Consider the following 15,074-nt stretch of genomic DNA (forward strand, 5'->3'; position numbering starts at 1 on the left):
GCCAGTCTATGAGGGGTTCTACATTCATTGTTTATTACACAAACAAATATGCAATATATATATAACCTGAATATTCCATTTTATCCAATCAGAGATAGAAAAAAGGTTTTGACAAAGATGTTGAGTGCTCTCATGTTGTGGATATAAGACAGAGAAAATTGTATTTTCCGTGACTTGAAGTGACACCAGTAGAAAAAAAAAACAAACAAACCCAAATTAAACCTGTATAAAAGTGGACAAGTGTAAACAACAGCTGCCTTTAGCAGATTGACAGCTCAGTCGTTCACACTGCATCAGTTCAAACACTGTTAAAACCTAATGTAAAACAACAAATGGCAACCATGAACGCTCTAGTTACACAAATGTATAAGTTAATGGACCTTGCAGAGCAGGACCACGGAAAGCTGCAAACTTTCAGAGAAAAAAAAAAAACAACTGGGCTACTTGAGATTTGCTATTTTAAGAAATATTCAAAACTTTTCCTATGACAGTAAATAACATTAAATTTTGATATCAGACTGAGATAAAGATACTGTTTAAATAATTGTTTCTCTATTTATAATATCTGACTCTTTGGTGTCTGAAGACCTGATTGTCCAAAGGGAGAGTTAAGGCCTCAGTATGCTTCAAACAGAGACCTTGTCATTGTCTAACAGCGTCTAACATCTCCTCTCCAACCTCCTTTCATCACGCAGCAGATGTGTGGAGGTGTGTGCAGGCTTCACGCAGCTACCTTCACCACGTGTCGTGGGAGTGCAATGCGACAAATGCCTCCCAAAGCATGCGCCATTGTTTCCATTTCAACAACTGTCAGGTCTTTCATGTTGCCATGTTTGATGAGCATTTTTAACCTTACCCTAGCCTTTAAGTGCTTCCTTGAGTAAGTGCTTCCTTGAGTAAGTGCTTCAAAGTGCATCCAAAAATGTCAAATTCACTTTGTGTGAACAGACTTATGCAGTAGTTTGCATCCACTGTCTATATTTACCCTTTACACTAAGATTGGCCAGATGTGCAGAGGTGAGAGAGGAAGCAGGGTATGAACCTCTCTCTATTGCTCTATTTTATTTTTCATAAAACTACCTTATCACTTGAGGCTAGCCACAAGTGTGCACTGCTATTTGTTTTTGAATGATTCATCGCATCTTGCCTCTCTGTGACAGCAGGCTTTCAAGTGCAACCGTTCTGGACAGCTGTAGACATGTTTTCCCTCAGACGTGGTCATACAACGTGCCGTCCAAGGTTTTCTTGGAGCATACTGAGACCTTTAGTCAATAGCAACCACAGGGTATTTACACCTTTAACCCATGTCAGTGCAGTTTTTGAAAAGTGCATACAAGAATAAAATGGTGTCAATATTCCACATAACAACAGTCTGTACATGCTGGCCTTGCTAATGGCTTTATTTTCCTTTACATCTCCTCACCTGGTCTGTTGTTCTTCACTTAATCAGTTTACTGCAGCCCTTCAGCCTTTCAGTTTTCTGTGATCCACTGAGGGACAGGAACGGTTTTTTCCCTTCAAATCTGTCTGCTGTGTCTCATAAGATCAGAAATCACAGGAGCTGAGAATGACAACACACTGAAACACTGGATGAGTCTAAATCACACCGTGATCACACCGGCTCATCTTCACGGTGTGATCCCACTCTCTGAGCGGGAACGGAATCAGTCAGACAGGGTTTTGTGTCGGTGCCACCGCAGCCTCCACTGACATATCTGAGTCCACCTGTGCCTCTGGAGCCGGGCTGACTGGGACCTCCACGGTTTCGTGCTTGCCATTGGTGAGGGCGCTGGGCCGGGCCTGAGGGTTGTGCAGGTCTTTCTCAGGGCAGTTCTGCACAGTGATGATGCGGTTAAAAGCCTTGAGGCGGCGCCACAGCTGCAGGTACACTTTACACTGAATGTACATGAAGATGAGGCCGCCCGTGAAGCCTATGGCCACCACAATCAGTTTGGTCCAGAAGGGCCACTCCAGCACACCTGAGGACATACACACACACAAACACACAGAGTTGCTGTAAGTCAACCTGTGGGATGTGTGAACGGCCACGATGGGTGGTGTGTGCAGAGCTGTGCTTACCCTGCGGCGAATAGTGCTTCAGAAGAGAAATTCTCCATAAATCGTCTGCAATCAAGAGCGAGTGTAATTTCTCTTTATTTCTATGATCTCGGTAGAAATGTGGTCTATGCTATTTTTATGATATACAGGAAATATATGTTAATGTTTATTAATGTAAATTAAGTGTTGTACACTGAGGTGCCAGTTTATCAGGTACAATTCACTCAGTCTAATCCAACGGATCAGACAATAAATCAAACCTTCATGAAGGTGGTAATGTTCAGTTTTTATTTAAACTGTTTTAGAGAGGTGTTGATTCAACTTAATGAATATTGGCTGAACTGCACTGTTACACTGAACATCATAACCTTCATGAAGGGTGAGTTATTGCAGAGCTATTGTGTTATGTAAACTAATAAACTGGCCACTGAGTGTATGATTTCTGCCTCTAATGTTAGGTCCTACAAGGTGAGAATGATAATACAGACACACTAGCATGACAGCACAACACCACACCATCACTGAACACAATGACGAACACACAAAGCACTGAGGAGCCTGTGTTCACTTTGACAATGATGTTAATTGTGACAAACTCAAAACTGAAGCTAACGTGTGCATCAGACTGTAACCAGCACATCTCTGATTTTATTCAGTCAATAACCATCATGTCAAAGTGTCACTCTGAGTCAAACTGTCAACATCTGAAACTCGACATGAACCTCCTCATTGTGTTTGTATTTGCATACAGTTTTGTTCTCTGGGTTTCATTTTCCAGTGCCATACTGTAGCTCCTGCTCTTGAAATTAATGTTTTTCACCACACATGAATATTGGAATTTCCACAAATTCACCAGTGTTTTCCGAACAAACCGTTGTTTATGTTAACAAAAGAACATAGGGTACGTATTCATTTTCATGCATGATTCAGGTAAAATAATAAATTTTATTTGACTTGTGTATATGTGCAATTCTTCAAGAATATATGTTTTCTAAAACCACATAGACAGTTAGTGATGACTTCTACAGTCTGCACTGTAGAAGTCATCACTAACTGCGCAATACTGCACAATATACTAACATACTTTGAACTAGTTTTATTAGATATATAGAAAACATGAATACAGTGGTTGACTACAAGGGAAATGTATCTTCAAAATCACATCACCAGAGTCAGACAGGTGTAAAGATCAACAGGTGAATAGGTTAAAGGTGGCCGCTGGAGTTTGTGACCTCTGTGGTGCTGCAGAGTAATGGCCCTGTATTGTTAATTATCAGATGTTTTGTGATGTAAATTCAGGGCAGCAGCAGTGTTTTTATCTGTAATTTTAATTATCTTAATTTCTATTCTTTATTGCACACACTTTTTAGTGCAGTTTCAGGAGTGTGCCACCTTGTATTTCATGCTCATTTCATGCATTTCAGCATGTGACAAATATAACTTTGAAACTTTAATCTTAAAAATTTGGAAATGTTTATCAAGGTAGAAAATGTTTGTTAGGCGCTAAGTGCACTTACAATGCCTTCAGGTGAGTAATGTTGAATGCTCTACACCAAAAATTCGTACTTTAAAATAAAAATGATTAAAGTTTCAAATGTCACTCTGCATGTCTCTGGTGTGTAAGAAAAGGAGTGAGGAAAGTACTGACCGTTCTTCCCAAGTCTGATCTCCTCAGCAGTTCTCTTGACCAGAATGTAGACTGACCACAACATACACACTATTGCTATCAGGTGAAACAACACTGAACAGAAGATCTTTCTCCTCTCACTCTTCGACATGTGTAGTCTCTCCCACTAGAAGACAGAGGGACAGAGATGGAAAGGAGATGAGAGGTAAGATAACATCAGATGTCAAGACGGTTGCAGGGAGAGAAAGAAATGAGAGGTTGATGAGTGTGCGCTTACCTTGCGTAAAGGTTTGAGTTTAGTCTCCATGATGAAGTCAAACTTGCAGAGTTCACAGCAGCGAGTGTCTGAGGATTTGATCCACTGGTTGAGACAGGCCTGGTGCACGAAACTCAGGCTCCCTGTGCAGCGACAAGGCATTATCAACGGGCACTCGTCATCCCCCTCACAGTGGCAGATCCTACACACACACAAACAATGGAAAATATATACACATTCATTAGGTAAAGAGTGAAGTGCACCTACTTCAGTGTTATTATGGATTGCCTCTGCTGTTTTATCCTCTCTATCTCTGCAATCCTTTTGGATAACAAAGTTGAACTTGGAATTTATATTGCTAGATGATCCATGTGAACACAAACACCCACTAACCTGCAGACCTCAAACTCTGAGTCATCAGAACAGGGCCGTGGTGTACCTCCATTCACACTGCAATGTTTCTGTGGTGTAGGAACTGACATGTCTCCACCCCCTGACCCCTTTTCTTGGTATCTCTTGGTGATGAGCTCTTCGCCATCCTCTGCCAGTGAAGAGCTGCCTCCTGGGCTCCGAGACTTGCAGCTTTTCTCCTTATCTCTGCTTTGTGAACCCTCCCTCTGTGAAACGTGGCCTTCTCTCTTCGTGGAGCCCTGGCTGCTGTGCCGCTTCTTAAGGCCTCCACTGTCCTCCACCAGAGGCTGGTTCTCCCTCCCTTCATCGGAGCCCACCGACTGCAACTCCATGATGTCTGCTTTATCTTCGCCTCCTTTACCCCTGGTCGCCCTCTCACTTCCGCTTCGGCGGCGTGCTCTTCTGGCTTTTTCTTTGCTCCAGCTGCGCGCTTCACGCCACGCCTCATCCTCGGAGGAGGAGACAGACTGTGCAGCACCTGAGCAGCGGAGGCGAGGTGGGAGCTCCCTTCGGTTCTTGAAAGACCGCTCCCTCTTTTCCCCCCACTCACTGCGGTCAGAGCTTAGGCTGCGGTCGCTACGGTCCGTCTGATCCTGTTTGCCGTTGGTGTCCACGCAGTCAAAGGCGGTACAGCTGCTCCTCTTGCGGCGGTGACGGCGCTTCACCTGTTTCTTCTGGGCCTGAGCCGACGAGCCCAGAGTTGTGCTGGTGACTGTCATCACAGAGGTGTGTGCGTGCTTGTTGTGCTTCTGTGATTCAGAGGCATCCTCCTCTAAACGGGTCAGCTGGCCAGAACTAAACACACACACGCACACACATGCATACAGATGGAGATGTATAAAAATAAGGTGAAATGAGATGGAAAAGCCATGAAAGTGAGGACATAAACTAAACAAATGACATGGAACTTGACAGTACGAACCTGAAGGGTCTATACGCTTACAAAAAAATGGTTTTGTTTTTCATTTCTCCAGGTTTTAAAATATTTGTATCTTGAATTTCTGCCTTCACCCCAATACAGTGCAGTACAACAAAATATCTCTTTCCAGAATTTCTGTCCAGGCTACACTGGAAAACCCACAGACCTAACTTTTCATATGGACTATTTCTTTAAAATAAAGTAGTACCAGTTACAGATGTTCACATCTCCTAATTATCGTGAGTAACATGTTTCTAGAAATACTGACAGTGTTTTAAGCACCATAAACCTAATTCCATTCAGCTCCATTGTAATCAGGTGAAGCTGAAAATACCTTAAAATCTGTATAAATAAAACTAAGACTAGCTGAACAGCTAGATATCTTTTAAGGTGAGAAAACATATTTTTGTGATTCTGGTAAATTATCAATTTTAACTGCCACTGGCAATAATTCTCCAGAGCTGACTGATGAAGATGATATCAAGCCTATGAAGTTCCCATCTCGGTGATTCAAATAGGTCTTTGACAGCTGAAGCTGAGAAATAACTGAGCCAATTAGAGCTTTATAAGTGATATTAAAAATGTTACATGGATGGTAGTGATCCAGCTCTACATTACAGAAATAACTCTTGTAAAATAACAAGTTAACAAAACAACTGCTATGCCCTCTGTATTAACTAAAAATGATATCTGCAGGATGGATAGGTCACTTAGTATTTACTAGTCAGGGCAAAATAACAACAACTGACAAAAGCATAATGTCAGACTGAATAATGATGGTGGTGGTGATGGTGACATTTGAATGACTGAGCAATGGTAGGTGACAAATGGAGGTCCAAGCACTCACATACATCTTGCGTCGATTTTGCTAATGAACACAGTGTCCTTTCAGCCTGGAAGCCACAGGACTGAGCCTGTCAGCGTGACGACCACACCCCCATTGGATATAATAAGCTGAAGCATCCCATTTCTGCAATCAGCCATCTTCCTCTCATTGATTGCTCTATGGGAGCACCATTGGATTTCAGCATCCATTTTAATTTTGTTATACCCTCGGGGTGCGGCAGACCATACTAATTCATTCTCCCACTCAGTGGAGAAGAAACCATAAACTGTGCATGTTAATATCACAGAGGAAACTGTGGCTGCTCTAGCACCTGGCTTTGAGAGAGGTGTTCTGCGTTCTGCCCAGGTAACTAAAATTTTGGATAACACCTAGAGAGACAGCTGTGTTACCTGCATATGTCCTGAGAGGATGGGGTGATTGATGTCCTCGAGGCTGTAGTGAGTCCTGTTGTAGAGTTGCTGGCCTGCAACAACCAATAGACCCAAATTAGCTCTATGCACATCAATTATTGCTGAGATCTTTACACACTTCACACAAAGAACTCATGATCGCAGTTACAGAGCCCTGACGAAGGACCCTATAGAGCGGTGTGGCTATCAAGTTTGGTTTGTTACTTTAAGTTGCCTGTCTACATTATACATAGTAATTTGTTTCATAGCTATGATGAAAAATAGTAGTTAATGGAGATTAAAAGAATAATTTCATGTCCCGAGTTACACAACAGTGTATACTTAAAGCAACTGTATATTGACTGGTTAGTATCACTTCTTGCATCACATTCTTGCACATCAGATTCTGCTTGGATAAACAATGCCACTATACATTATGAACTGTGACCTTGACTTTGGCCCTTTAAGCTCTCTGATATTCAGTGGTTACCTTGGAGATGTTGCTGGATCGACTCCCTGAGCGCCCAGGGGCCTTCCTTCCCTGCAGGGAGAAGGAGAGAGAGATGGAAAATCATTACACAACACAGACAGATGTATGTGATGCTTTAATGGCACATGGCACCTGTGATGCCTGAAGTGTTTAAACCAGTGACTTCTTTGGCTCTCGACACCAGAACAATTTTATGATATTAAAAGGATATTTTACTTGTGCCAACACAGAAGCTAAGAGGTCATTCATCTCACCATAACAGTTTAGTGTGAGCTGGCTAAATACTCTGCAGGTGATTTTGGAAAATCCATTTATTGTTAAGTAGATAAAATCAATAGTTCTGAAAGCTAAAAGTGATGTCTTTAAATGTAAATAATATACAACACAGAAAAGCAATAAATCTTTTGATAAGCTAGAACCAGAGAATATTTTCCATTTTGAGTAATTAATTCACTGGTTATTGGCATTTTTGGCCACTACTTTTCTGTCAACCAACTAATCCTTTAATTGACTAATTGTTTCAGCTCTAATCTGTTGTCAGTTACATTTTCCTTAAGGTTCCCACATAAAAAAATGTATAAAGGCACTGTTAATTTTGCAAACTAGATTTTCAGTTGTAAATTCTGTTACTAAGGGAAATGAAAGAAATCTGGGTACATTTTGTAAGTTTTGTGTTGTTAAAGTAGCTAAAAATAAAACTGGACAAGCTGATTATTAAACTCAGTGGTAAAAACAAAAACATTATAATTAAACTAAGAAGCTTTAAACATCACCAGTGTGTTCTATAGTATTCAGTGTTTGCTGGTCCTGTGTCGTCTGGTTAATATCCAGCGTTAGGAGTCATGCGTGGCCACGTGTCCCTGTTATTTCGTTGTGACCTGAGCTAAAGCCAGCCAATCCTATTACCTGGTTTGTCCTGCTAAGTGCACAAGATGTTGCTGTGCAATGTGTCTCTATTTAAAGTCAACTTAAAGCACATTTTCTAGAACTTCCTAGAGCGCTGATTGTGTGAGCTCAACTGGTAGACCTTGAACTCAACAATCAGACATCTGTGTCCTTATTCACCACCAGCAGCGTCTTATACACGTTTCAGTTACCAGTAGACAGTGGTGCGTGGGAGTTAGCATGAAAACACGCATCTTCCCTGGTGTCTGAATCATGTTTTCCAAGTTATTTTCCAAACACCAACACACTCTTAAACCAGGTCAGCTTACAAGTAAGCAATATGGATGAAAGTCTATATCACAATATATATTTTTTATATCACAGTCTCCATTTTACTCATAACATAGGACATTCTATTAAAAAAAAAAGAGAAATTGTTCATTTCTGTCTGAAATGTCTGTTTTGGGGTAAATACATAACATCACACTGATGCTAAAACCATATAAACGAATCAAACTTTACAATGAATCATTTCTGTACAACAAGAACAAATTTATAGTGTTTGACAGTACCTGTCATATCATCCAAACCTAGTTCAGGCATGTGTGTTCATATGAGTAAATTACTTCTTGTTTAAAAATGTGAAATAAATGTATGTAAGCTGAGCTACTGCAGGAGTCTGGTCCATATCGTGTACAAATTTCTTGTAATGTCATTGGGCCCTAAAATATCAGAAAATTCTTGGCAATTGTGTCAACAGAGAATGCCCACTTAACACTTACTTTGTTGTGGGTTGCTGAAGCTATAGTGAGAAACTACCAGATTTATTAAGAAAAGATACAGACTAACTGGAGCGATCACAAAAAGAACTCCAAGTCAAAACTTTTCCTACACTACAATCACTACTATGACTACTATGTCTTTCATCCCCAGCCAGTCGGTATTGCTGACAGCCAGATGGATTATTTTTTAATACATCTTGTCCCAAACACAGGACACATGCATCCATCCTCTGTTGCCTGTGGATATGTGCTTTGTTTGAAAATTAGTCCCCAGCACGCGCGCACGCACGCACACACACGCACGCACGCACACACACACACACACACACACACACACACACACACACACACAGAAACAAGCAGGCTAACCTTCCAACTGAGCTGTGGTGAGTAAGCAGTGGGAAATTAACTGAAGCATAAAATAAAGTGAAACTAAAATATATGTTGTCAAAAGATTTACACAAAAACTAGACAATAAGGCTGCTTATCAAAACCCCCCTCTCCGTCTGTAGTACTTTCAAAAAAGGCAGAGTGATTTCCTAAAACATTTGAATATCTGTAGTTTTTCAGCAAATGCTGCTCAAACAAGAGTAGCAATTATTTTCAGCTTTGAATTAATGTGTATTTACAGCAGTAGGAAGGTGTCTGTGGGACTGATTGAAAATAAAAGACAGTGCCTATATTCAATGTAGTGAAGCAACATGTCATACAGTGTGGTTCACTGATGTGATTTCTGTATAGGTTTATGGCACAGAGAGCAAGCTATATCAGACTGTGGCTATGCAGACATGATGCACTTTGTTGACTGTAATATTTGTTAAAATACTCCACAGCTCTGATGGCCTGGATAGCAATACACAGACACAGCCAATTGTAAGACGGTAACAAAAATATTTTAAAAATCACTTACAAAAATCAAAAATTGGTCTTTAGTACATGCCTGCTTACATGTAGTTAATATGTTTAAAGTCTGCCATTCTTGTTTGTAAAATGTTGGTATTTGGGTTAGACTGTACAGTATAATACCTAGAGTTGTTAAAAGTATGAAGATGGACACTTTCACAGGACGAGACAAGATTAATGAGTTATTATGTATTTTACAGAGTTTAAAGTTTATGTTTGGAATCTCTCATGTGGGTGGCTTCTTTTTTATTTTTTATACTTGACATATAAAAAGCAATACAGAGCTTGCACATATCAGCCCACACACAGACAGTTGTGGGTACACTCTGTGCAAATCGGTGAAATAAGTAAGAGACACACTGACAAGAAAAAGACTACATCATCTAAGCTGATCAAGGGATTTGCTGATAGCCAGGTTTAAATCAGTAGTCCTTCGTGGAGTCATAGCAAACACTGTGCAACCTCCTCTGGGTGTTAGAGGGGATGGACACATGTACCTGTGACCTCAGCTGCATGTGTGTAAGGTTTTGGCAGTCTTAAAATAAGCTGCTTATCAAAAATGACATGCTTCTGTTTAATTTCACCCTTCCAAGTGAATAAATTACAAAACGTGTGTTCAGGAGATTTTGCATTTGTCTACACCTGTATTTCTGATAAGATGTAGGTGTTTGTACCTGTGTTCCCCATTCAGAGATTTAACATTTTCAGCCATATCAGGTTTGTAAAAGCATTTACTCATGGCCAACTTCAACTGTCTGGTATGTTGGCATTTGAACTCAGCTATCACCTCCTAATGACTTCTGTCACAGTCAGATCAGGCACAGGTCCAGAAACTTGAGCACATGAGGCAAAAACGAAACAAGCTGATATTCAGCCCATTATTGTCAAGTCTGAGGATAGCCCGTGACCGCAACTGGTCTAACAAGTGTTTAGCATTTCTTACCACAAAGACTGGAAGAAAGCGAAACAGAAAGCCTTGTTAGCTACTACTAGTAGTGAGCTAATTGCCAGTACATCTACGAATCCACTGGATTTTCTTCCGACTTCAGTGCTATGAAAGTGTGGCAGTACATAAAACACAATGTGTTAATATCACAATTTTGAAGTTGTTGTTGGAAGGCACCTTTGACAGAGCAAGGCTAGCTGTTTGTCTTTGTGCTAAGCTAGGCTAAACACATCTGGACCAGTCCACTAGACAGAGAGATTAAAGTGATATCAATCTTCTTACCTAACTCTTGGTAAGAAAGCAACATAAAGCTGGATTTTGGAGGATTCTACTGACACTGGCATGTTGGAGTTGAGCTAAGTAACAGGTGAATTTACTATTCAGTCCATGCAGTTTTTTTGAGGAGGCTTCAACACAATCTGCACCAGATGTAAAAAAGGAGAAGCACCTTACTGAGGCAAGCAAAGAAGCCAAAAAAGGACACAAATCGTGCTTGTTCAGAAGTCATTGCACGACAGAGCCAAGGAGTTAAATGAAGATATGAGGAATATAGAGCCTGTTCAATTTCTTATGGGCAGTTAGTGTAGCTAATAAAAACTTCTGCATGTAAATATTGTGTTGGCTAACACTGATGTTGGCATGGTCCACCTTAAATCACAAAACAGTTGCAGTCCTGTGATAAAATCTACTTCATTATATATAAGCTTTTTTTTCAGAGAAACTATTTTGAAAACATTGTGTGAACATGTGAAATAGTTTAAGCTAGTCGTATGGCCGCATTAACGCACTAAACCATAGCCGTCAAGACAAGATCACCACAATTTCCAGTATCTCTCTGCCATAGACAGTAATAGCATACCATTGGTAAACTGAGAGAAAAACAAGAAGTGAACATGACATCAATGTTTTGCAGCCAAGAGCTTAGCAGAACTAGGAGGACAGGATTAATACACAGCAGAGTGATGAGAGTGAATGTAGTTTTATAAATGCCTCTGAATACCTTCAGTCAAAAATGCAACATGCATCCCCAAATATGTATATAGGTCTGTAGCATACAGACAGTAGCTGCATCTGTATCGAACTGTATTTGCCTCACACATAATAAGACGATCAAAATAAAAATCCAATTCTATTCCCATAAATGTATGTATGTGCCAATTTTTGATAACAGGCTTAAACTCAAAAAACATTTTGGTCTTGATAGTGGTACACTGGCTTCAGTCCCTCTAAGGCTTTATCATAATCTATACTTTTAGTCCTCATGACAAATGAAGCTGTAATTAAACATCCAAAGTACCCTGAATTAACAGCCTGATTGGCCTAAGATGCAACAAAGCACTTCCAGCTAGAACATTTGGAAGAGGAATTACAGACAAACTGAACATTAGAAGATCAGAGTAAAACAAACAGTTCTGTTCTACCGGGGGCATGAACATGCCTCACAGTTCAGCAGTATTAAAGTGCTGTATCTGAGCTAACATGCAGTTGTCACTTACCTGAGTCTCTCTTCCTCTGCCGACACTCTGACTCTGATGCACAGCAGAGACTTTGGTGAGTCTATGTGTGGACATGTGCATGTTTCTGCAGCAGGGATTAAGTGATGTAGCGTGGACCAAGGGCTATACTTTGGTTCTGTACTCTGGCTTGGGATCAAAAACTCCTACGGCCACATTTAGACAACCAACCATGTAGCTGCAGCTGCACAGTTTGTATTTGGCTACGAAATGTTTTACAGAATCTCTGCTTAAAATCTTAAATATTCATTTACAATGTGAAATAGTTATGATTAAATAAACTATAATCAATTATGTTGTGGTTTGATCAGATTGTTGCATCTCCACAGCAACATAACAAAACAAACCAACAACTGTCATTAGATTCTGACTCTTTCCTCTTCAGTCCTGATTCATCCATAACAAAATATGTGGACTGATTGATATGTTTGAGGCCCGGGATAGGAGGAGATGAGTTAACCAGCTTTCAGTACACGCACACGCAGTTTAACTCTTCATGCTGAAAGTTTGAAGTTAATGACTTTTGGGGTATTTATGTTTAGGATAATTAAAAATTGCAAGTCAGCACTGTTTGAGAGAATGGTCCACAGCAGCGATTGCATTGTCACTATCAAAATGGCGACCACTGAGAGGGAAGAGGTAATAGTCTGAGGATGCCATGTCCTTTTTTTGTGTGTTATAATCCTGCTACTGCCCCATATTTTTCTGTTTGTTTTCAATTTCAACTGTAAAATAAAGACAAAGAATGCAAAAAAAATAATGATGACAAAAAAACTAATCATATACTGTAGAGAGGTGTCAGGTAATAAGGGAGAGAGGGGAGATGACATGTTACCAAAGGTCTATGGTAAGACTCAATCAGGGGGAGGTTGCATTGACATGCTCCGAGCAACCAGGACATCGAAGATGATGTTATTTATAGTCTTTTGTGGTGTGTGACACTTGCCTTAGCCTGTTTATGCTGTTTGCTTTGTATTTATTGTATTAACAATGTTTAATGCCGACTTGTTGGCCAGGCCTCTTTTGAAAAAGAAATTTTAATCTCAGTGAAACTTTTTCCTGATTAAATAAATGAACAGAAAAAGATACTTTATATAGTGCTGTGATGGTTAAAGGAAAGCACTGGCTTTTTATTTTATTTTTCATTTTGACAGGGCTAATTAGTTAATGAGTATTTCAGAAAGCCAATAATAAATCAGGAAAGTGAACCTGTTTTACAGTACTGTATTTACTTGTTAAAACTGGTGTTAACCATCTGACCACTTGCATGACTTTGTAAATGACATAGACTTAGACTTAGACGACTTTATTGATCCTTTGATGACTTCGAATTACGTAAGTTACAGATCCTAACTTTTTAGTTGATGTATGGCCACAGCAACCTCAGGTTTCTTCCTGCTATTAGACTCTCACTCTGTCTACATCAAATCCTCCCTGTACTGAGAGAAAAACACTTAATATCCTTATGTATGTGATGTAACATGAGGTGACGTGATGTGATGTTCTACGATGTTCTCTAGGATATGATATTTTATGAGGTGATGTGATGCCAGGCTCTGTAAAAAAGAGAGTTGAAAGTCCCCAAACCCCAAGTGAGTGAACAGTGATAAAAGGCTGCTGAGTGCATCCACACTGTACGTGTGAGTGATTGAGGGAGAGTTGAAGAGACTGTCAGCTAATACTGGAGGCTGACACACACACATACACACATACGCAACCTCCTCTACAGTCATGAAGATCAACACTCAGAGATAAATAACTCATCTTGAAATCTTATATCTGACTAACTTTGCATCAGTTTTAGGTCTGAACTGCTAAAACAAAGAAAAAAAGCCTGCAGAGGTTTTATTTGGACCTCAGAGGCTTGAGAATGGAGTTAAGAGGTCAGAAACTCACCTCATTTTTGTCCTTGGAGCGAGGAGCGCTCTTGCCGTTACTGGCTGTCTCCCTGGCCGGCACCACAGTTATCTGTTGTACTGGCATGCTGCTGTTTCCAGGCAACACTCTGGCGTTACTCCCACAGCATTCCCAGCACGCCGCACCTTCCTGTCCTCCGATCTTCGTCCCTGTGTATGATTCGCTGTCCCATCCACGATCTGTTTTCAGGGAAGGAAGACGGCGCTACTGGGTCGCTCTCCTTTATCAGCCCAATCCGGATCATCAAGAGGAGCGGAGATGGAACAGGATCAGGTCACCGTGGCAACAGGAAGACAGCTCTGGAGACGGTGGGGTGTGAGGTCGTCATGACGACTGGGAAACTACTCAACAGTGCGCACCACCTCCTCCCCTCCTCCCTCCTTTTTCTCCTCTTCCTCTGGCCTCCTGCTGAGAGAGAGACGGAGAGAAGAAGAGCTGGAGCTGAGCAGTAAACAAGGCGGCAGGGAAAGCGTGTGTTGTTGTGATGTGTGTGTGTGTGTGTGTGTGTGTGTGTGTGTTTCTTTCTTGGAGGGGTGGAGCCAGGATTTTGTCGTGCTTGGTGGGTAACAAGCATACGGTCCACGAGGATTAGGGCTTAGACTAACCTCAATCTCCTCCTCTGACCAGTGGTGCTGCTAATAAGCTTACACAACTTGTGCACATGGACAGCACTCACACACACACACACATACAAACATGCACACACATACACACACACACACTGCCCAATTGTTCAGGGACTACCTGATGAGAAACAGTGTGTTGACATACAATATGTTGAGCCTCCTCATTTCTTCTGTTGTGTTGAATGGAGAGAGGCACATAACTCGTCTGACTGGCCGTGAAGTGAAAAACCTACAGAAATCATGTACAAGCATATCAGTGTATTCACAGAATGTGTGTGTAGGTGTGTGTGTGGGTGATGAGGGTGTAATCCTATTTCAAACTGTCTCAGGTCATGGGGATTATGATTAATATAACTGGAAAATGGGTGACTTACAGTGATCACTAAAGAGTGGTGGTTGACTGAAGTAAGAGGGCAGGCGCAGACAAAGAGGCAAACAACTCAACACTGTCCAGTCTGACAGTACCGTTCAGAATGATTCATGATGGCCACAAACTGCGTCCAA

General features: G+C 40.9%; 1 protein-coding gene across 2 annotated transcripts; it reads right to left on the minus strand.

The window, feature by feature from the left end:
- Nucleotides 1-11: 11 nt before the first annotated feature.
- On the minus strand, nt 12-14,617 carry marchf1 (membrane-associated ring finger (C3HC4) 1). 2 transcript variants are annotated; one of them, XM_018690922.2, is made up of 7 exons: nt 13,924-14,617; nt 6,998-7,048; nt 6,508-6,581; nt 4,335-5,147; nt 3,963-4,143; nt 3,707-3,851; nt 12-1,979 (listed from the first exon to the last, which is right to left on the minus strand). In XM_018690922.2, exons 1-7 carry the CDS (start codon nt 14,008-14,010, stop codon nt 1,669-1,671), a joined length of 1,662 nt encoding a protein of 553 aa, XP_018546438.1. In that variant the 5' UTR covers nt 14,011-14,617; the 3' UTR covers nt 12-1,668. The 2 variants fall into 2 exon arrangements, with proteins under 2 accessions (XP_018546438.1, XP_050926492.1); XM_051070535.1 differs by lacking the exon at nt 13,924-14,617 and adding an exon at nt 12,010-12,251.
- Nucleotides 14,618-15,074: the final 457 nt, after the last annotated feature.

Source organism: Lates calcarifer, linkage group LG5 (genome assembly GCF_001640805.2).
Source record: "Lates calcarifer isolate ASB-BC8 linkage group LG5, TLL_Latcal_v3, whole genome shotgun sequence".
Classification (NCBI taxonomy): domain Eukaryota; kingdom Metazoa; phylum Chordata; class Actinopteri; family Centropomidae; genus Lates; species Lates calcarifer.